Raw genomic sequence first — 22,083 nt, 5'->3', positions numbered from 1 at the left:
CAGTGATTTTCCTTTGGAGACAGAATTTGTGTTACAGCTTGAGTTAAAGATGTGTGAACAGGGCCCTGCTGATGTTTGATATTAGAGGAACATTCTTCTTTGAGCAGGAAGAGTTCACATTAATGCTAAATGATGCAATTTTAAATGTAGTGTATTCTCTAGTCGCATTTAACATTGGATTTGCTGGCTTTCTGAACAGAATCCCAATTAAGATGGAAAAGGTCAGTGATCTGACTCCACTCTGAGATTGCATTTTGTATTTGTGCTGTTGGCTTTTTATATCTTTCACAAAGAGCTTAGTTCCAAAGAACGCTTCCCCTTTGCCAAAGTTCCATGTGATCTTGCCTTCAAGGAAACGTATCCATTTTTAGCACTCTAGAAGAACCTTCTTTAAAGCATTTTTCTGGTAACAGTGATTTAACCCATGAAAAGTGAACACAAGCAGGTCAATCCTAGTTCAAATTATAATGGCCATATTTCAATCCTATGCTTATTCATAGTGAAATTTAGTGTTTGGGGGGGAATTAGTCGTTTGCTCTTTGCATTTTATGGTATGTCAAGCAGCAAGGGTGTATACATATGTATTAAAGCAAATAATCTGCATCACGCTGGTTACTCCGTGGTTGATTTAACACTTATCAATTGCTTCTTAATTCATGATACAGTATTCGTAAAAAGAAAAAAAAACAACCCAGCAACATTCTGTCATTTTTGTGAGAAGTGGGAAGAAATCTTTGCATAAATTTCAGTTTGCACAATAATTAGTATTATAACACCTTTTTATTTTCTGGTGGTTGTTGAACAGTTATGGTTACAGTAGCAGAAGAATATCACTAAAACAAGTCTTAATTGACAAGATATTTTCAATAAAATACCTCAGTTTTTGTTCCTTTACCTGACTCCCACTCTCTCTTTTGGAAAAGCACCAGCTACTGCTGTACTGCAGGGTAGCATGTATGTAAATATATAACCAATCACTGGAGCGCTTTCTTTACTTCTCTCCTGGTTTTGTTAGAGCTGTTCCTTTCATTGAGATATTTTTAGGAGGAAGGTGGGGAAGAGGATGGAGTTGTTGAATTGTTTCGTCCAATGCTGTACTCTTTGCCCTGTTGCTGGTTCCATTTCAGGTCTGCTTTCTGGAGTGCGGGAGGATTCCAGAGGAAGTGGCCAAAATCAAAAATGTCACCAAGTCTTAGGGATGCTGTGTTCTGGACTTTGGGAAATTTAAATACTTGTTGGAGGTTTGCAGGGCGGGCAAGGCAGGGATTATAAATAACCAAAAGCAGTTCTTTGTTTGTGGGTTCAGAATTCACACTGTATTTTATCATATACTGCTTCTATCTAATTCTTGAGGTATTCTTGTTTTACAGTATAGCTTAGGCTTTTTTCTAGCACTTGTCTTTTCTTACGGTCCTGGCAGACCCTCCCTCTTAGCCCCCCACATGAAGTCATGGATGCTGTGTACAAGATAGCAGTCTCATGGCCACCGTGTGAGTAAAAATGCTCCAACCTTATTAACCAAACTTGTAATTGATTAGACCCATTTTGAATGATTTAAGAGACTGTACTGTAGCATCAAAATTCAGCTCTGATTTAATCTGGTTTCCACTGAATTTCTACTGCTAAACAGAAATGCCAAGTTTTAAAAATCACGGTAGGTTGAGGGAAGTCTGGAAGGACTTATTTGTTGCTGCTAACCAGCTTTGTTGTCTCTTTTCTATCATGCTATGAGCTCATTTGTTTTTTAAAATGTATTTTCATTTCTTCATACCTAATGTTATTTTGCAGGGAATTATTTCTTCAGAAATACTAAATTGTAGCTCAGAATGTATGAAATTCTTGACGAGTACTCCCATGCCTTATGGTCTGAACAATATGTAAACAGATTTAAAATGTTGTTTGGTAAGATAAAGTGAAACAAAAAGCAATTGAGAATTCTCATGTTTGTGGTTAAAACTCTTCCAAAACAGAGTTGAAGGAAATTTTTTCTTTGTGACTCTTCTGACAGAAAATACATCTCATTACTTGGGAAGCCTACTTCTTTGTTAAAATGGGTAGTATTAACACAGACTTCAGCAGCACAGCTGTGTGCTGAAGATGTTACTATGTTGTGAGATAGGTGGTAGAATTCAGTTCCATCCTCCAGAGTCCCTAAGAAAAACACATTATAAGTGAACCAATGTTATAAAAACTTTTAAAATAAATAGGTGCTTAAACATCTAGTCAATGTGGAAGCTAACTATTTTTTCTAAATTACTCTTGCTTGTTTCTTGCCATCTCTGAAATAATTGCATTCTTCTCCCTTTCTTCTATGCTATGCAACAGTACTGTGAAGCCTTATGGCAAGTTGTATGTATCATAGATAATTTCAGTGATTACGAATACAATGTTGGCTGAGCTTACTAGAAATTTCATAGAATATTTTGGGTTGGAAGGGACCCCCAGAGGTCATCTAGTCCAACTCCCCTGCAGTGAGCAGGGACACCGCTAACCAGATCAGGTTGCTCAGAGCCCCATCCAACCTGGTCTTGAATGTTTCCAGGGATGGGGCCTCCACCACCTCCCTGGGCAACCAGTTCCAGTGTTTCACCACCCTCACTGTAAAGAATTTCTTCTTTATATCCAGTCTAAACCTACCCTGCTTCAGTTTAAAACCATTACCCCGTGTCCTGTCCCAATTTTTCAGGATACATAATTTTTATTTGTGTTGGGACAGTATGTTTGTTTGGAAATCACTCTTCTGTTAACATTTTACAACAATGTTGACACAGGAGACATCCTATTGGTAATGTCACAGTTTTGAACATCGCACTGTTGTGTAGTTTTAGCACTATTACTCAGCTTTAAATCTACTGCGGCTATACAACTTGGAGGAGGGGAGGGTTGGAGTTTGCTGTCATTTTCACTAAAACATTAAATTATGGAAGTAAAGCAGAAGAAGCCCTAGGATAGACAAGTGTATTATGTGAGACGACTTGTGCAAAATAAGTGTCCATTGCATAAATTCCCTTGAAAGTGTTTGCTGTGTCCCTGCAGGATATACACAGATATTTTATTGCCTCCTTTACCATCTACAGATTCTTAAGCAGGTTCTGATCAGCCCTGCTCATTTGGTCTCTCCACTTAGGCTGCAGTTTGGCGAGCTCTTTAAATCAGTAAAAGTAATCCCTGCTATCAGAACAAAAGACTCTGCTGCCTGCACCAGCATTTTTCCCTGGTGCTGGCATAGGGCTTGTGGGGCTGTGTGGTGAGGAGATCAGAAACACTGTTGTATTTCATTCTGATGAGTTTCCCACAAACTCTGACAATACAGGTAGCCTAGCACTAGCCAGAGACATAAGAAAACTTTGGGTTCGGCAGTAGCCCAAAGCAGGATCCATCACAGGGGTCTGTCTTTGCATTTGACACATTTATCTGGATTAGCTTATAGTAAGGTTAGGATGTTTATGGAAGCTGTCTTTAGCAATCTGTACAGTGAGGATTTTGCTCACTCTTAGAAGAAAAAACAAAGGCGGGGGGGAAGGTTGTCCTCTTTCATGAAAAATAGAAAAGGGGGGCAAAGATCTGGAGCTGTTTTCTGTCATAAGGCAATTAAACAATTTCAGATATACAGTGCAGTCTTAATGCTGATGACTTCTATTACTTTGTATTTTTAGCTCCCACTCTCAGAGCTGGTCAGAAATGTTCATTTAGAAGTGTTGGGTTTTCAAAATCAAGTATGGACAAGTTTAAGCTGACATCATGTGTGAGGCTGACAGAAGCTGGAAAGAAGCTCTTAGTGTGACTTTCTTTTTTTTAAACACTCATCACTGAATAGACAAGGATTTTCATTATGTTTCCCATTACAGTTTTGTATCGGTGGATTAGAAGTTTCCATGATTTCCATGTTTTCTTATCTGTGTGCACCCTGCAACATCCACTGAACTTTATATCCATCATAGTTAGCTTTCGTCATACCTGTAGATGGGATAAGGCACTTCCTTCCCACTTGTACATTAAAGTACATCTAGAGATTTTTCTCTACAGTTTTTCATAGTGCTTCTTTCTACTGAGATTTTTAATTACTGGTTATTTATCAGTAGTGGCTCATGGCTTGTCTGAGCATTGAGGTAGACCTAGAGTCAGTTCCAGCTGCATTCATTTTCTTTTGGCAACCTAGAACAGCATACACTGGAACAGTGGTAGGCAGGATATCTCTGATGAGGGCTTTTTTACTCTGGTAAACTTTCCCTTTTAAACAAGAAATAAAAAATGTCAAGATACACAAAACTTACCTGCATTGTCAGTCTTTAAAAAGTAATCTGTATTGGGTGGTTCATTCATGGAATAAAGATAAAAAAATTACTATGTCAGTTTACTGTATATGCTTTGGGGTGGGAGCTTTTATCCTCTTATGCTGATGAGGAAAAATGGAAATTGAAAACAAAGAAAAAAACAATTATTATTTTTTTTAATCATTTGCTACACCAATTCAGGTTAGATGGGTTTTTACAATGAATGTCTGCCGTCCCTTAAAAATATGAAGGTGAAGCGTCAGTTTATTAAATAGGCAGTATCTCTTTAGGAACTCCCTGCTCATGCAAGGTGCTCATGATAAGAACATAATTCCTGTCAAAATTAAAAGCTGGGTGTGTTAAGAACCTGTTAGTGTGTATTTGTGAGAACTGTCCTTTAGCAATTATAAGCAAGAGCTTTCCTTGACCTTTAAAGAAAAAAGAACCTTTTGGAACTGCATTATTTATCACAATGCAGCTTTTACTCTTGAAGGAGAGTAATACTGCTGGATGTTTTATATAGAGAGATTGTAATTGCAACTGGCTAAGGAAAAATATTGATACTTCAAATACAAACATTTGGTAAGTTGTTTTGGTTAAACTTCTGTCACTTGCCAACCAAGGAACATACCATCACAAAGAAACAGTAAACACTGCTAGCAGCAAGCAGGGCATTTTTCAGCAGCTGGGAAGACCCTTTATTGAAATTCCTTCCATTGCCTGGTTGAGATTACAGGCTTGAACTGGTATCTCTCTGAATGAGGGAATGCTTTGGCTGGAGTATAGAAGGCATGTCTAAGGTGTGTGCCTCATGTTTCCCCTGTTGGAACTGTTGCCTAAAAATATGCACATATCTATATAAAGTATATATTTTAGACCAGAAATTTGAAGCTGAGATTTCCATGTAGCAGAGAGTACCGTAGCAGGGGGCTGGGAGAAAAGTACTTTCTGGTTCTTTTCATTACAGCATCACCCGCCCATTACCAACTCCATAATCTAAAAATGGTCCTGGAACAGAGATTTGAAGCTGGGCTTATCGTATCATAGAATCGTCTAGGGTGGAAAAGACCTTTAAGATCATCAAGTCCAACTGTTAACGTAGCACTGCCATCCCGCCACTAAACCATGTCCCTAAGCACCTCATCCACCCTTCTTTTAAATACCTTCAGGGATGGGGACTCAACCACGTCCCTGGGCAGCCCATTCCAGAACCTGACAACACTTTCTGTGAAGAAATTTTTCCTGATGTCTAACCTAAACCTGCCCTGGTGCAGCTTCAGACCAGTATCTTAAACTAGCTTCCTCTAAGCATAAGGCAGTCTGGGATATGAAAGCATGACTATGAAAGGAATGTTGCATCTGGCTCTCTTTTTCTCATTGTGGTTGTAAGATTTTAAAAGATGTTGATCTTATTTCATGCATGAAGTGAGAGTAATTTCATAATCTTGAAAATTTTGCAGGCGGGACAGCGAAACTGATTCCTGTCCAACTGTTCCCACTGTTTGATGGCGAATATACAGACAATATTTGTCCTCGTGAAGTTTTAAGATCACTTTGCTGAATGTTTATTTTTCCCTCCCCTTCAGATTTGTCGCGGAACAGACTGTCAGAGCTTCCAGCAGAAGCGTGTCACTTCGTCTCCCTCGAGAGTCTTAATTTGTACCAGAACTGCATTCGATACATCCCAGAGGCTGTTTTGAACTTGCAGTCTTTAACATTTCTAAATATCAGGTAACAATTGTCTTAGAAATTTTACTTTAGCATCAGTAGTCTTGATTTATAAATTTTGATGCATCCATAAATGATGCTAACATGGTGTGTAATCATCGCGTTGTTACATTGTATGTCACTGAATCAAAGGAACCCGAACCAGTCTTACCCACTTAGGTGGATCAGGGAACATGAGGATTAAACAGCAGATTGTAGAAGTGGCGTATGAAGAGGAAAGCTAATTCCAACTTAAAGGACTCACAAAATAAACTCCAGAAGTTCTCATGTGAAATACAGGCATGCAGACTGAAAAGAGAGGATAGAAGTTAGTTGGTTAGTTTTTACAATTCAGCTCTCAGCAGCTGAGTAAGTCTTAAGCAATTTCCCTTTTCACTTCACTGTACTGGTGGCTTTTAAATATCTTTCTCGAGCATTAACACTTCTCTGAAAGTATTAAAAGCTAATTGCTGCAACTTAGCCTGTTGATGAAATTGAACTGTGTACAGCATCCTCCATTTGTAGATCTTTTAAGAAGTGTGGAAAGTTCCTCATCACAAATTCGCAGTGATACCCATCAAGAAAAACTTCAGACCATTTCCTTCTGGTGTTACACTTTTGCCAATTTAGTATGCTTATGTCACTTTATTTTCTTTTTTTTATTGATGGTGAGAATTGTAGGAATAGGATATGAATCAGGTATGGGTTTCCTATTGCTATGATCTCTAGTAGGTGCAGTCCAATTATCATCCTTTTAAGACTTGCTGTTGGTTCACCTACTGCTCAGAATTTTTTTTTGCTTTAATAGTAGGGAAATCTGGATTTCAAGCGTGAAACAATACAGCAGCATATTTTGGTAACTGTCAACACCTGATCAAAGCCTTTATTAAGATCCTAATAACTTTCTTTCTAATCATCCAGTCACTGCTCCTTGCTACGTTTTATTTTTAAAGGGAATCTTTCTCTTTTACAGTCCATTCTCATTCTGCCTGATTCTCATCTGAGGTTATGGTCCAGTCATATGACCTCATATTTACTTTAATACTCGTTTATTATTAAACATCCAAAACTGTATTTTGGAATAGTGAAATCCATGATACCAAGGGTCTTGATCCATGTGACTTACTGAATATTTAAAGTATATTTCTAACTGAGTAAGTAATGACTTCCTCTGTGGCATTTTGTCTGTGCTGACCTGCAGTACTACCTATCAGAAAGGTTTTTGCACTCTGTTCAAACATAGTTGTTTGTGACAGGAGGTGGCCAGTTACCAGAAGCACCCAAAGGGGCATGAAAATACCATATTCCCCATCACTGAGTTTGAAAGCATCTGATCAGGCTTGGTACTTGATATTCAGAGTTTGTTCACACATAACTAAAGCAAGTAATGAAGAAAGACTTCATGGAACTACTTTTACAGTAATGATATAAAAACTGAGCTGATCATCTAAATGGAATGTGCTTTTTGTATGTGTCTTTCATCGCATTAAGATGTGAGGTGATTTCTCATAGCGTTCTGATGGGTTTGTTTTCTTTCTGTCCAAAAAGCCGAAACCAGCTTTCAACATTGCCGGTACACCTCTGTAGTCTGCCACTAAAGGTTTTGATAGCGAGTAATAATAAGTTGGTTTCAATACCTGAAGAAATTGGACAGCTCAGACAGCTGACAGAGCTTGTGAGTATACAGTTATTTTTTAACTATTACTGTTCAGTCTTTAATTTTTAATTGAAGTGTTTAATAGGTTCAGAGACGCTTCAGAAGAAATAACGATTTTTTTTAAACTGATCAAAGTAATGCAGTAATTAGGATGTTATCTGGGCATGTGCAAGATCCACATCCTGTTTCTCATTCTGCTGAGAACCTTGTGATTGTAAACCAGTCACTTGTATGCATTAGCAAGTTACTTACATCTGCTCTTAGCCTAAGGAAGATTTCTATTTGCCATAGTATCTCCAACAGTGTTTTGTCTTTGTATGGAGGTGTTAGAGTTTGAAATACTCTTGAGATTTAAAAAAAAAAAATTCTGTGGGGGGAAGATGCCTTGCACTGGAGAGCAAATGAACCATGTCCATTTAACTAAGATTCTTCCCTATATTTGAAAGGAAGGCTGGATGGAATTAGAGCTGTTGGTACACTTGTTTCTGGCAAAAAGCTTTTATATAGCAAGTTGCACTATCTCAAATAATATGGAATAACTTGATTGAGATAACTTGAAATAAGCTTCTACATCTGAATGCTTAATCTTTTAAAGCTTTTATTTTGCCATATATTTAAAATGAGAATAATATTTCACATGAGCAATGAGATTTCATGAATTTAAGGATCTGAGGTGTTTATATATAAATAGTAGTTTCTTTCTTTCAGTCCCTAAATAAAATGCTACATACTGTAATTAACAAAGGCTTTCCAGTCAGTGGTGATCATGTCGAAACTGCTAACTCATTCTTTACTCTTGCTTTGTAGGATGTGAGCTGTAATGAAATACAGACAATACCTCCACAGATTGGCAATTTGGAATCCTTGCGAGACCTAAATGTCAGAAGAAATAATTTGGTGCGTTTACCTGAAGGTGAGATAAAGACTGTCAGTTGTAACAGCAGAAACTTCAAGCACTTGATTATTTTCAATGCCTTTTTCTTCCCCTGAGAGCTAGAAGCGGTGTACTTAATTATTCTGTAAAACACATATTTTTATACTGTTGCTTTTAAATCTGCTGAATTGTGGTTTATTTTCTTTCTCCAGAGCTTGCTGAGTTGCCTTTGATTCGATTAGATTTCTCCTGCAATAAAATAACAACAATACCAGTCTGTTACAGGAACCTCAGACATTTGCAGACCATCATGTTAGAGAACAACCCTCTCCAGTCACCTCCTGCACAGGTAAATTGCAGCTAGGAATTCAGATTACTAGTTCAACTAAAAAGCGTAGAATGAAGTTAAAAGCTGAAGGATTTAAGAACAGAGGACTTTAAATAAATCATATTGTCTAAAAGTGTTAAATATACAGCACTACTTGAAAAATCCCTTTTTCTTCTCTTACTTTACTGTATTCTCACCTATGGGATATTACTAAGAATTGCACTGTTGGCTGAACGTTTATGCTTTCAGGGTATGAAAGAGGAAGCTGTTAGGCAAGACTGATTTTGTGCCACTCAAATGTCAAAATTTTGACTGAGGCCTCAGTGCTGCTGTGTGCAGGTTTGCTTTGCAGCAGAGTGCTCAAACTGGGCTTTGAGCTAGAAACTACAATATGGTTAGTGACTAATTAGATTTTTAATGTGGGTATATAAGCCCTTGAGTATTACAGGTTCTACTGTGAGCTGCTGCTTCTGAGTCAAGAGTGGCACTTGCTAAGACCTGTAGTTTCAGTAGGGTTTTGCCTCCCTTTTGAAAGCAAAGACAGCTGTTACTGGCTTCATTCACTTAAATTTGAGCTTGCTTTGGCAGTCTGCCACTGCCATTCAAAGTTGGGCATGGGTGGGATGCATCTGTTCTGATGCCAAGGGTATATATTCTAGTACGTGTAAATGCTGTGTCTTGTTTGCATGATGAAATTTCAGCATGCAGCTGGCAAAGTTGCATGCAGACCAGATGTACTTGGAGGACACCTTCCATTTGTCTATCACAGGCATCCTGTGATGCTCCACTATAGCTGTTTCTCTAAAATGCAGTGAGATTAAAAGAAAAGATGCATTGGTTGACATAAACGTGCTCTTTTATTACTCTCAACCACAGGTTAAATGTCTGTAGAGTCCTTTAAAAATGTATTGTCAAATTATACTTACATAATTTTTATTTTATTTTTTTTTTAAGATATGTATAAAAGGAAAAATTCACATATTTAAATACTTGAACATAGAAGCATGCAAGATAGCTCCAGACTTGCCTGATTATGATAGGAGACCTATGGGATTTGGATCTTGGTAAGTTTGGCTCAATCCAAATTCCTAGTTTTGTTGATATTCAGGAATATTTTGTCAGTTACCTCAATCTTTTTAAAAAAAATTCATCCAAGGACTGTTCTTTAGTAAGTGCATTTATGGAGGTGGCTTTGAAGAATATAATTTGTGTTATCTCATGGTGTATTCTAACAAGGTACTACTATATAAGAAGTGAGGAGCAGCTCAGAAGAATACCTTAGCAATATCGTATGAAAGGCAGTGTTAGAGTTGATGTACAGTAAGAAAAAAGTGTTGGTATCTTCATAGTACAGGGGGGCGTGCTCTCATGTTGTTAACATGTGTGTTCAGTTTATAAGATCTTAATATTTTCCACATACTTACTGAAGTATATCCCTGCTGTGATTTTTAACCTTTTGTACAGAATTTTATAACTGCTGTGCTCAAACCGCAGGTGTAAATGCTGATCTCCACCCCATTAGTAAAATGTTATTTTTGGCAAGCTTTCATTTGGCGCTCTTGCTTAGCATTGTAACGCAAATATTGGAACAGTCAGCCGTATCAGCTGCTAAATTAAGATGTCTAGAGGAAAGCAGGAGTTAAGATTTATTCCTGTTACATGATGTAGAAGAAAGGGAGTCAGTGAAGTATGAAACTTAAAAATTACCTCAGTCATCTTAGAAGGTGGTAATAAGGTGTGGAGGAATAAGTTGCTAAAGGATGTACTGCTGTCTTAGAAGCAATAAAACACAAATCAGAGGGCCTCACAATAAATCATCATGAGTCAAATTTGTGAAGAATTTGCGTGAGGGACTGACAGTGATTTCTCATCAGCACTGAATGCCTTAAATTATTTTTCCAGATGAAGCCAACATATGAGCATTTTATGAGTGTTACTCAGTTTCCTAGAATATAAGCTGTTGCAGAAGGTTTCTGCATAATACTGGGGATACTGTCCTGTTACTGAAAAGAAAAGGCTCTAAATGATAAACAGATCATGGCAGTTTAGCATAGTTTGTTCATTTTTTAAGAGAAATTCCAACAAAATTAGTGGGCTATGTGTTTACTAATTTATTGTTGTCTGTTTACTATGGAAGTTTTTATTAATTGCTTTTGTGAAATGAGAAGAATTAATGTATTTTAATTGTAGCTTGGAATTATGAATGTAAAAACAAGTGTGGTATTGGCTGAAGATGCTTGCTCTAGAGCTGCTTCCAGATTCAGCCGTATGAAATAAGCTTCAGCTGGCTTTCCTTTAGCTGTATTTCCACCCTCAAATGGAGATAAGAGTTGGTGATAGAATTATTTGTTGTTACTGTGCTGTTTAGGGCATTTAGTGCTGCAGGTGATTCCTCCTGTCTTAATGTACCTATGGAAAAACCATCCATGGATCAGAGTACACATTAGGAGGAAATGGTAGAATGATCCAGTGGAAGAGATGATCCCAAATTACTATATTCTTCTGGAATCTGGGATGAGAGGAATAAAAGCATTCAACTATAATATAGTTAGTATTTCCAGGCATGTCACAAGAGCTTTATGTTTGTTATCTTCAAAGGTGACCAGTAGAAGTAAGGTGTCAGTCCATACACCTAGACTTGGTTGCTGTTTTATCTGATAAGCTAAGTGAAATACCATGGAGGTTAAGAATCTGAAACTGCATGTAGAGATTCTTAAAGTTTAAAGAAGTTTCAGTTGTGCTGTCAGTTCACTCTTGACTAAACATTGTTCTAATAACAAACTTGATAATACTGCTAATAAAACAAGATATTCTGGAACATTATGGCAGAAGGTATGGTTTGGAGGTTCTAGTGCAGCTAAACTACATATTTTACGCTGTCACGTTAAATCAAACTGGCTTACCAAAGTGAAATCTTGTATATTACAGTCCTTTTCTAAGCATAAGCCATGTGAAATTTATCTTGCAGCAAGTTTTGATCTGCTGCCATTTGCAACACTGAAGTTCAGAGCAGCTCAGGTTGGTGCTGGAGAGAATGTGATCGAGAGGACGCAGAACTGTTGAAGCTGTGTTGAAATTCCTTTGGCGCTGAGGCAGACTAGTATAGTCTGGAGTTAGAAGGTTTAAAATATGAAGTACTTGCACATAAACCAGTGTAGTGGATATTCTGGGACTTTGGCAACTACTCTTTCTTACAGGAGTTAAAAATATGTGTTTCATTGTGGCTTTGGAGCTGTGTTTTAGTCTTCAAAATGTTGGCAAGTCTTTCCTTCGGCTGTTGGTCTTACCAGGCATTTAGCTTCTCTTCCTTTGATTTAGAGCTGTATGTAGCTTCCCATTGAGTTGTAGTTGCCCCAAGATGCTTTGATCTATCTAAATGCTTAATTGTTCTTCCTTGTAGTTTGTTGGTCAGGGAGGAGTAAAAAAATCTTAAGTCTCAACTGATTTCAGGATGGCTGCTGATTATAATTGTGTAAAGCATGCAGCGTTAAATAGTTGGTTTAGATGTGAGAGTTGGGGAGGCAGAAAGCAGCTTTCATGTTAAAAGGGGAAAAGAGTCCTGGGAACAGTGTTCATGAATTTTTGAGCGTCTGTATAACCTTAGTGTAGATGGGTGGCTTTTCAAAAGCTATAATTGAAAAGGAAGGCTAAAAGAAGAAAATTTGTATCAAAATACTTCTCTATGTCAGAGATGTAGCCAAATAGTGATTTTGATGCTCTTCAGTTTGGAATAATTGTTCGACCTAGAACAGGGTTCTCTGGAGTTTCTGAAAATATTGGTGCATTTAAAATGGAATTGTACTGCAGATGGATTTCTTTTTTTTTCTGACACATGTTTTAAATCCAGTATTTAAGTACTGTGATCTGTTAGCATAAGTATGGTTCTACTGTCAGTGATTCAAATTAATAGTTCTTTAATGGTTCTTTAACTGCACTGGGCGATTTCAAGGTCTGTCTTTTTTCTTCCCCACCCAAAAGAAGGGAGTTGGTTTTTCTTTCCCCTTATTTCTTGCTGGGGGTTTATTATGCAGGCAATCATCCTGTTCAAATACAGGGGCCACAAAGGTCGAGCTCTTTTGAGTTAATCAAAGCTCTGTGCAGCAACAAGAGCTTGTCTTTTGGTGTATGTTGGCAGAATCTAGATCTGCATAGATGCAGATGTAAAGACCAACATTTCTCCTCTGTAGCCCTCCATCCCTCCTCTTAGCCCAGGGTAGTAGTCTGTCACTGTTCTACAAAGTCCCATGCATGCACATAGTTCTGCATAAATAATAATAGTAATTTGGAAATAAGTCTTTCCTGAAAGAAGGGGTTTAGAGGGAGCAACAACTTGAAAGTATACCAGTGAGAAAATGACCTGCAATTTAGTTATGATGGGGTGAAGCAATTAGCTTTCTGAAATTCATTCTTCCTTGTGTATTATGTAGTAATTACTGCTGCAGTTCTCCCTGGGGCATCGAGTGCCAGCAGGACAGTTGAGCCATTGTGAAATGCCATCTGCAGTGGATCAGACAAGTCCCATTGTCTCTTTTACTGTAGCTATCTGCAGCAGTTGCCAGACTTGACATCTGTGGTGGCTGTACTGCTGAACTAGGTAGTTTCTGAGCCCAGAAATCTAGAGAACTGTATGGCTGTTTGGTTATGTGTATTGTAACACTAGGCACATGTCTATTGCCTTAGTCTAGACATGTCATTGACAAAGTTAGGCTTTGTAGATTAAAACTGTACTTCTATATTCTATTATGAAGTATTTGAAATACTGTCCAGCTTACTGCTCAGTTTCTTAGGTAGGGAATTAGGATACAGAAGATAGTTATGTACCTGTGTATGTTGCGTACTTTTGTGTATAAGTATATTCTGATACACCTGTATAATAATTTTGCATGGGTTTATGCTTACTTATGAAAAAGTTTGTGGGACAGTGTTTTTCAACCAAAACATATGTCTAGTGGAAAATGAAAGCTTGACTTGGTAAAGAGTGAAATAAGAGACCACTTTGTAGTTTTCTTTGTCATAATATCTGCATGGGAAATATTTGAAGTATGGATCGGATTGAAGTATTGGATCAGATTATCTCTTAAAACGCTAGGCAGTGGCAGGTGGACAGCTGACTGATGTTTGTAGTTGTAAGCACGTGCCTCTTGTCCTATGTGGCAAATGCAGTAAGATGCTTTCTAACATGGTGAGCTTGGGAACATGCTGCAACTGTGCTTGGTAGCTTGTTCTGCTTTTGTTCTGTAATAGCTGAGAAGGTTTTGGTGGTGTTTATGTTACAGTAACTAAAACTGTGTGTTTGACAGCCATGAGGAACTCTATTCCAGCCGGCCATATGGAGCACTTGATTCTGGCTTCAATAGTGTGGACAGCGGAGACAAAAGATGGTCAGGGAATGAAGTAAGTGTTGCAGCTTTATTTTTGTTGAGTGTGGTATTGTACAGGAGGGAGAAGTAAAAAGTAGCCATCTGGAAGCATATTCAATGGGTAACATGTATATGCAAGTGTGCAGGTTGCCTTGAGCCAAAATTATTTGTTGTTTTATTGGAGAAAAACAAGCATAATTTTATATGGGATGAACACAAATTTGGAAATAATAAGAGAAATGTATAAAACAGTGCATCACAGATTAATTTACTGGAGCATAAAAGGTGAGAAAAAAGGGGGTTCCTTATTGTAAAAAAAAAAAAAAAAAAAAAAGATTATACCTATCATATTACAATGTCAAGTCAACTATAATTACTTGTGAGTAGTTGTTTCGATAAAATAAATCCGAACATGAAAATTAAGCTTCAAAAATGAGATGGAAATTTCATCATCTTTCTTTGCAGCTTGTTTCATATGTTAAAAACAAAATCTGTTTGTCATTTAGGAGGAGGAAAATGGGATCTCTCAGAAAAGAGACTGTAAATTATTATTCCGAGGAAGAAACTCCCTTTTTCTCTTGTGGCAACTAGAAAGGCAGTAGCCAAGTCTTAAACGTTTCAGTGAGCTACACTCCGTATGTCTGCTTACATTCCTAGAGGGTTCTAGGAGTTTCCATCCTGGGATGTTTTCAAGCGCTTGCAGATATTGCAAACAAAACTGTAGGCAAACTATTTTTTTTTAAAGAAAGCTTAACTGTATGGTTTTTAAAAGCAATACTCTATAGCTGTATTTTGCTTTTAAGTTAGTGTTTTGTAGGTGCAAACCGGACAGTTGAAGTTAAAACACGAATCAAGAGGTAGCAGCTTACAGGATGATGGTTCCGAAGAAAAGTGTTTCTTGACTTCACTGTTTGTTTTCCAAAGCCAACAGATGAGTTCTCAGATCTCCCTTTACGTGTGGCAGAGATCACTAAAGAACAGAGACTGCGAAGAGAAAGCCAGTATCAAGAAAACCGAGGGAGCACTGTCGTAACTAATGGTGGAGGTAAATAGTGATCTTTGGCTAACAGTATTTATTATCATTATTGAAGTTCCAGAATATTTGCTGTAAATAGTAGGTTGTCTAAAGAGGAAAAGGAGAAAGGTCTAAGTGGGATTACACAAAAACACAGTTGTGTAAACAGTGGCAAAATCAAATGGCATCAGAATTAGGATTATCTGGGAAACGTCAGCTTCTGCATGTGTGCTATGTTAAAGTCTCCAGTATTTTGGAATCTTGAATTTCGGTGCATGGAGTTTTGCTGCTTGAGCACCAGTAGTAAATTGTCAGTGTTCTTGCCGACTGCTGTTGGAACGAGATGAACAGTTTTATCAGGGAATTTCATATTTCCAAATAGCAAAAGTGCCTCATTCAGCAGTCTTGGGTTTTAATCCGAACATGTAGGCCATCTAGGAGAGGAATAAGTATTTGTGAGTGACGTTGCTTTTTTGCACCCTATCTATGTGTTGTCCTGCAGTCTTACAGTAGCACCCTCGTATTGTTCAAGAGGTGATAGCGCTTCCCATGTTTCTTGGTAACTACAGTCCCTCTCAATTTTAACTTCCAATAACCTGCTGCTACCACTGTCTTACAGTCCAGTCCTCTTCTTGTTTATATGTCCCAATTTTAGCATTCGTCCAGGTTTGTTTTTTTCAGTTATTCCCTCTTCTCCATTTTTTTTCCCTACTGATTATTAGATCTCATCCCCATATACTTTGATTAATTTTTCTTCTTTCTCAACTGCTCCTTGTTTTCCATTTCCCCTAACAGCTCCAGTTTGCAGTCCCCGAGTCTCACTCTTACCCCAGCTAGTTATAATCTTCCCTGCCCAACTCCCACTTTTTCTTCCTTCTTCCCTCCTCATCCCCCTCTTTTGCTGTCTTCTTTTCTTGGTCTTAATCTTCTCTGCCACAGTATTTTGTTTTCTTTGCCACCTTCTAGAAATATCTGAAACTTTTTGGTTGACTCACACTCTTGTACATGTTAATGGACAAAAAATTGAGTTCAAACAGTTAAATTCTGGCAAAGTTAGAAGAATTGAAGACGTGGTGTTATGGGAAGCTGTGGGCAGCCTTAATCACAGGTAATGCTGCCAGCTCCGCCTCTAAGACTGACTTTATTTTGTTCTTTGGGTTTTATACACCAGGGATTTCAAAATGCCTCTCTAGTCTTACAAGATGGAGCAGGGTCAGTTCATGAGTAGGAGTAGCTGAGAGGGGCACAAGCCATAGCATGTGGCTGTCAGCGATCCAGGAGATTCTTTCCAATTTTGTGTTCCTAACACAGATATTAATGTCTTTCACCCTCTACTGTACTATTATTATTATTAAAGTTTAATAAGCAAGGCTGGAAAGAAGGGGGTTTTTGTTTTGGTTTGTTTCATTGGGGTTTTTTTAAGATTTAAAACTGAGATGGAAATTTAATGAAGCCAAAGTATATAGGAACGCTGTTTTGCATGGTTGTAGTAGCAGAGGAGGTGGCTTTGGCAGTAACAGTTGCTAGATTGTGTGGTGAGGCAAAGAGAAGTCTGTTTTAGACAAGCAGGAAAGAGGCGGTGGAGTAGAAAAAGAATGTTTGGAAGAGACGCTGGAGCAAGTTTGGAGAGAGTTTTAAGAAAAAGAAAGCTCCAGTGCCCAGAAAGGGAGCTTATGCTTTCCCCTCTATCCCCGGCACAGTATTTTTCACCAGGGTAGTTTGCTCGATGTCATGACTCTTAGAATCCTGAGCAGAACGTGTAAAAGCAGTGACAAGTGACAAATTGCCCTACATAATATTGCCCACACAAAGGAAAATCAATACTAGCCAAAGTGTGCTGTTTCTTGCTCTCATTTCAGTGGTTCCTAATTTCTTTTTTCATTCCTCTTTTTAAAATAAAACTGCGGGTGCTTTTATAATGTTTTAGAGGGGTTTTGTTGCTTTGTATACTGTCCATTATTTCCACATAAGCTTTTTACATTTATTGCATTTGCATCCAGATAACTTGGACTCTGTTTTGTTGTTGTAACAGTAGAAATAGTAGAAGAATCTGCCATATCCATTCTAATTTTTCTGACAGAGATAGGTTAGAACCAAGAGAAATGATTGAAAATGTACACAAATCATTGTACAGTCTTGGTGTTAGTCAATAGATTTTGATAGATAGATTTCAGTATTGAAAAAAAATCACAGTATTTACTTTCCTTTTTCAGTCACTGCAAAAGTATCTGCAGCCAGCAATTTAAAACTATGTGCTTGATACATGTTTCTCATTGCTTTTTAAAACCCATTATTTTTACCATTATTTCAAAATCTGATGTTTACAAATGTTAGTGGGCCTGGCAAAATTCAAGAGCTTTGAGGCTGAGCTTTCCCAGGCAGAAGAAAAACAGTAGGGCCTTAGTTCCTGACATTGCTTTTGTGTTGGTTTTTTCCTCTCTGTTGGTTATCTAATTATGGGTGTTTTCTTTGTGTATGTGTGTCAAGTGGAACATGATCTCGATCAGATCGACTATATTGATAGCTGTGCTACGGAAGAGGAGGAGGAAGAGGTGAGGCAACCCAAGTGCATGGAGTCAGCCAGCCTCAGCTCACAATTCATGGCATATATTGACCAGCGGCGAATCTCTAATGAGGTGGTGCTTTTACTTAAATTAGATAAATTCATATGCCCCAGGAAAGCCTTTTTGATGGTGTTAATGCTTCTTGTCCTCAGACGTTTTCTTTGTTTTTAAAAAAAAAAAAAAAAAAGAATTGTCTGATCTGGGGGAAGAGCAGTGTGTTGTGCTTTGAGGAGGGTCAGAGCTGCAGTGCTAAACTGCTCCCCAGTGCCCTCTGGGATATGTGGAATAAGGCTAAGGCAGCCACACTGTTATCCTGTCATGTGGGTTCTTGCAAGCTTGTGCTTTAGGCATATATGAAGTAAATGTTTTTTTCAAAGGAGTCCTCTCTTCAGAATATACTGAAGTTGATGCTTCCAGCTGGTAATTGGTGATATCTAAAAAATTGTTAACCTTTACTTGATAGTACTGAATATATACCAGCTTTCCCAAGGGAAAAATGTTGATCGTTATCAGCATAAAGATTTGGTACAAGAATTTTGCAAATCCATTAATTTAGTTGTTCTCGTTGATTATATGTTATTTGCCAGGAAACTCACTGTCTTGAGCATCCATTTTAAGTTTAGACTAACATAAATATTCAGACTTTTCCAAAAGCCTACTATTTGCAGCAAACAATTTCTTTCTCTCTTACTGTTGAGCAAGGCTTGAACCCACAGGTACAGACTTGGTTGTGTATTTAGTCACCTTTCTGAACAAAAGCATCATCTGTATTTTCAAGTAAACCTGACATGGAACTGTTCTCAGTCAGTAAAAGTATGAACAATAAATGAACAATAAGTAAAATTATTACTAGAGAGGTTAGAAAGTTCTCCAGACAGCTTTTTACAAATGACTAGAAACAGATGTGAGTAGCTCTGGACATGTCTCTGTTTTCTCCTCTCACAGAAAAAAGGGGGGAAAACAGGGGGGCAAACTAGCCTCTCTGTTCTTTTTTCCCAACAAGTCTAAACAGCATCTCTTTCTTTTTTGTTCTTGAGTATCTTTCTGTTTGAGGTGGTATGTAATACTTGCACTGGAATGCTGCATTTTAGAAATCTCAATAACTGCAGTGTAATTCCTGAGAGTCAGGATGCGTGCACCCATTTCCCTGCAACATATGGATGAAGTTTGTTTTCTCATATTTTTTGACAGCATCCACAATATACTATGTTAATAACAGCTGCTTTAATTGGTTGCTTGCTGTATCCAAATGATGTCCTGGCGCAAACAAGGGCAATGGTTCCAGTGAAGTTACCGTTGCTTTTCTTTAGGTCATGTAATTTCATTGCCTTCTAGCTGCACAAGGATTAGTGTGCAACTGGAGAAATTGTATGAATTGCCAAAACTGGGAAGATGCCTTTGTTCCAGTTGTAGCAGTCACTGCTGTGAACACATGGAGGAAACTGTTCCATGTTAAGTCATTTGGATGGTACACTTTTGTAAAGTGACCTCAGAAATCAAACCTATAGAAACAGATTTTCAGCCACGTTTCCTTCTGTGTTCTATCACACTTAATTTATACCTGTGTACACAGCTATATAGTCTAGTGGCTCACTGTACATACTACATGAATAACCTGTCTGAGAAAATCTTTGTGGTTGATATGATTAAATGGTACCTATTGTGCTGCGATTCAAATGTGTTCTTTCAAAGTTTTGTGTGTTTTGAAGCACAGAGATACTTGCTCTTTGAAGAAAGAAAAAAATGTGGATCTTTAGTATTCATGTAAGAGCCTGGTCCCTATTTTGTCCACTTTATATACTGTTTGCTGCATTTAAAATCAGTGACAGATATCTGAGAGGTGTATTCATTTTGCAAATCTTATAAATTCAATATCAAATCACAAAAGCTAGAGCCACTTGAAGCATAGATAGAAGAGCAAAACTCAGAAAAGGCAACTATTGGCAATACAACCCAAGGACTCTTTGCTGTACATAGTGAAAAGGCATCGATCAACATCAAAAAAGCTATTCACAGGGATCTATCTATTCATAAAAATTGAACTGCTTGCTTTTAACTGAAGCAGTAGTTTCTCTAAAAAGGCAATCCAAAATACTTTACTACTTCAAAAGTCTAACTGTATGGAATATAGCAACATACGTACAGGCATGAGTGAAAATTGGCAAGTTAACCTTGAAAAGCTTCCATCCATAACAGTACCATTACTAACAGTAAAAGTTTTAAAATAACATCAAGGGCAATATGTCTCTGTTCCCAATGGGATAAATTATTTCATAGCTCAAATTAAGCCTAAGGTGTTCTCATTCATCCGTTGTTTTGCTTTCTTAGTCCCTCTGTGACCTGTTTTTAGGGCATCATAAGAGAGCATCAGCTATTGTATCCTGTATTTCTGAGAGTCCAGACTGCATTACTGAATGTATATCCATTCTTCAGAGCTTAACTCTACATTTCTTCTACATGACATTAATCAATTTATACCTACATTTACTTATCTCCATGTTTCTTAATAGAGGCGGCTTTTAAACTCCTAAATTTATCAATAGGCATATTTAATCTTGAAACTAAAGTTTCTTTAAATCACAGGAAAAAATAAAAGTAAGCTTGCCTAGTTGGAAATTAACATCCCTGAGTTGTATTTTGTGGTTCTTTGTCAGGTATTTTGAACACCAGTAGTTACAAATGTTGCGCTACAAAGAGATTCTTTGACATTAACATACAGTATTCTGAACAAGTTGCTAACAGTCTTCTGTGTTATTTTGCTTAGGGCTCACCAGTAAAGTCTGTGTCCGTGAGAGAATTTCAGAGAACGGAGGATACAAGACGATATTTACATCAAAACAGGTATGAATATGTGGTAACAGTAATTTTATCCAAAGTTCCATGATGAATGCAGAGCATATATTTACTGACTGTGTTTAGAAAATGGCATTGTTTTCTATTGCTTCACCAGAAACGTGCATGGCGCTTTATTTAAACATTATTGCTCCAGATTAGGAATTTGCATTCTAATAACGGCAGTGACCAAAAGGCTCGGCTTTTAACCAGTTGATTAAAGAAATCTGCCAAATTAAAGTGTCTACTTTTAGACTGATTTAATATCTGCTTTTCATGATTTCATTTGTGCTTTGATTAAATAGTTGACATAAGCTATATTACATAAAGGACAGAAGGGATAAACGTACCACAGGTTTAGGGGAAGCATAAAGAGAGTTACTGTGGAGTATCTGATGTGCTGTGAGGTCATGTTCTTGGTGGACTCTTGGCACCTGTAGTACTGTGGGGGTTTAGTTTAATTTAAAATATGCTTTTCTGTGCCATAATCATGAGCTTACATAAGAGGAAGAAGGGATAGAACAGGAGTCAATGGTGAAAACAGGTCCCTTAGTTGATTGAATTAGACTTTTTGAATGATGTCCATACTCTTTAGTGATTGCTTGGCCTATTGGAGGGAATGCTTATCCATGAAATATGGGTGAGAGTGGGACAGAATATAAATGAAGTGGCTAGGTTTGAAAACAGACTTTTGGGTGTTTAGTTAAAAAACCAGAAGGTAAGCAAATGTATAGCTTCTTGCTCATGGAGATAAAATAAAAAATGATAGCACCTTTAATATGCCATTGAAGCATTTCAGTATTCTGCGGAGTGAAAGTGAATGTGCAAGGACTCAGCAGAAAACCAGCTCAATTGTACTAGGAATGTTAAAAATAGACAACTGCTAGCCATAACTATGTCATTACTTATGCTGTCAATTGAAATTAATTTTTAATGGCATTCTAAAATGGCACTGAAAGAGAAAATGAGTTCAAGAAAAGTGTGTGATTTTTCCCAGAGTTATGGCAACATTTTAATAAGCATTTTGAAATATGCAATAAATGTGCAGATACAGTAGCTATACTAATGCAAAGGAGGGTCACTCCTTCAGCATATATCAGCATTCTTTATCCTGTAGTGTCTACAGGTAAGGCATAAAATAGTACAGCAGTCTGATGTGTTCTCCCCAAATAAAGTGAGTGCTCTTGGTTTGAAAGATGGGGGGGGTGTGTGTGTGTGTGTTTGTTTGTTTATTTTTCTATTTGAGCATTTGTGGTCAACATGGAAATAGACTTTACAAACACTGGATTCCATGACACATCTGAAAGAAGTAAAACAAGAGAAGGCTGTTTAGCCAGGAGAGAGCTGCTGTTTGCATAGACAGATTTTAATGATAAAGGCAATTGTAGTTCACTAGGGCATCCAATGTTTTCAAAATTTAACTTAAGGATGGCAGTGGATCTTCATGTGGAAGTAGTTAATCAGTGATCTAA

At 37.6% G+C, this 22,083-nt stretch overlaps 1 protein-coding gene across 1 annotated transcript in view; it reads left to right on the top strand.

Annotated features, from left to right (window-relative positions):
- Positions 1-5,835: 5,835 nt before the first annotated feature.
- The window catches only part of LRCH3 (leucine rich repeats and calponin homology domain containing 3), a 38,079-nt gene continuing 21,831 nt past the window's right edge, over positions 5,836-22,083 (top strand). Inside the window, exons 1-9 of the mRNA XM_035891233.1 lie at positions 5,836-6,005; positions 7,530-7,656; positions 8,446-8,551; positions 8,725-8,861; positions 9,795-9,904; positions 14,141-14,234; positions 15,125-15,245; positions 17,703-17,851; positions 20,544-20,620. Coding sequence (XP_035747126.1) covers positions 5,836-6,005; positions 7,530-7,656; positions 8,446-8,551; positions 8,725-8,861; positions 9,795-9,904; positions 14,141-14,234; positions 15,125-15,245; positions 17,703-17,851; positions 20,544-20,620 — 1,091 coding nt within the window. The remainder of the gene's footprint in view (positions 6,006-7,529; positions 7,657-8,445; positions 8,552-8,724; positions 8,862-9,794; positions 9,905-14,140; positions 14,235-15,124; positions 15,246-17,702; positions 17,852-20,543; positions 20,621-22,083) is intronic.

This window comes from Egretta garzetta, unplaced genomic scaffold (genome assembly GCF_000687185.1).
Source record: "Egretta garzetta isolate BGI_Z169 unplaced genomic scaffold, ASM68718v1 scaffold333, whole genome shotgun sequence".
Taxonomy (NCBI): domain Eukaryota; kingdom Metazoa; phylum Chordata; class Aves; order Pelecaniformes; family Ardeidae; genus Egretta; species Egretta garzetta.
The sequence above is the reverse complement of the archived record's forward strand: the minus strand, read 5'-3'. Positions and strand labels throughout refer to the sequence as shown.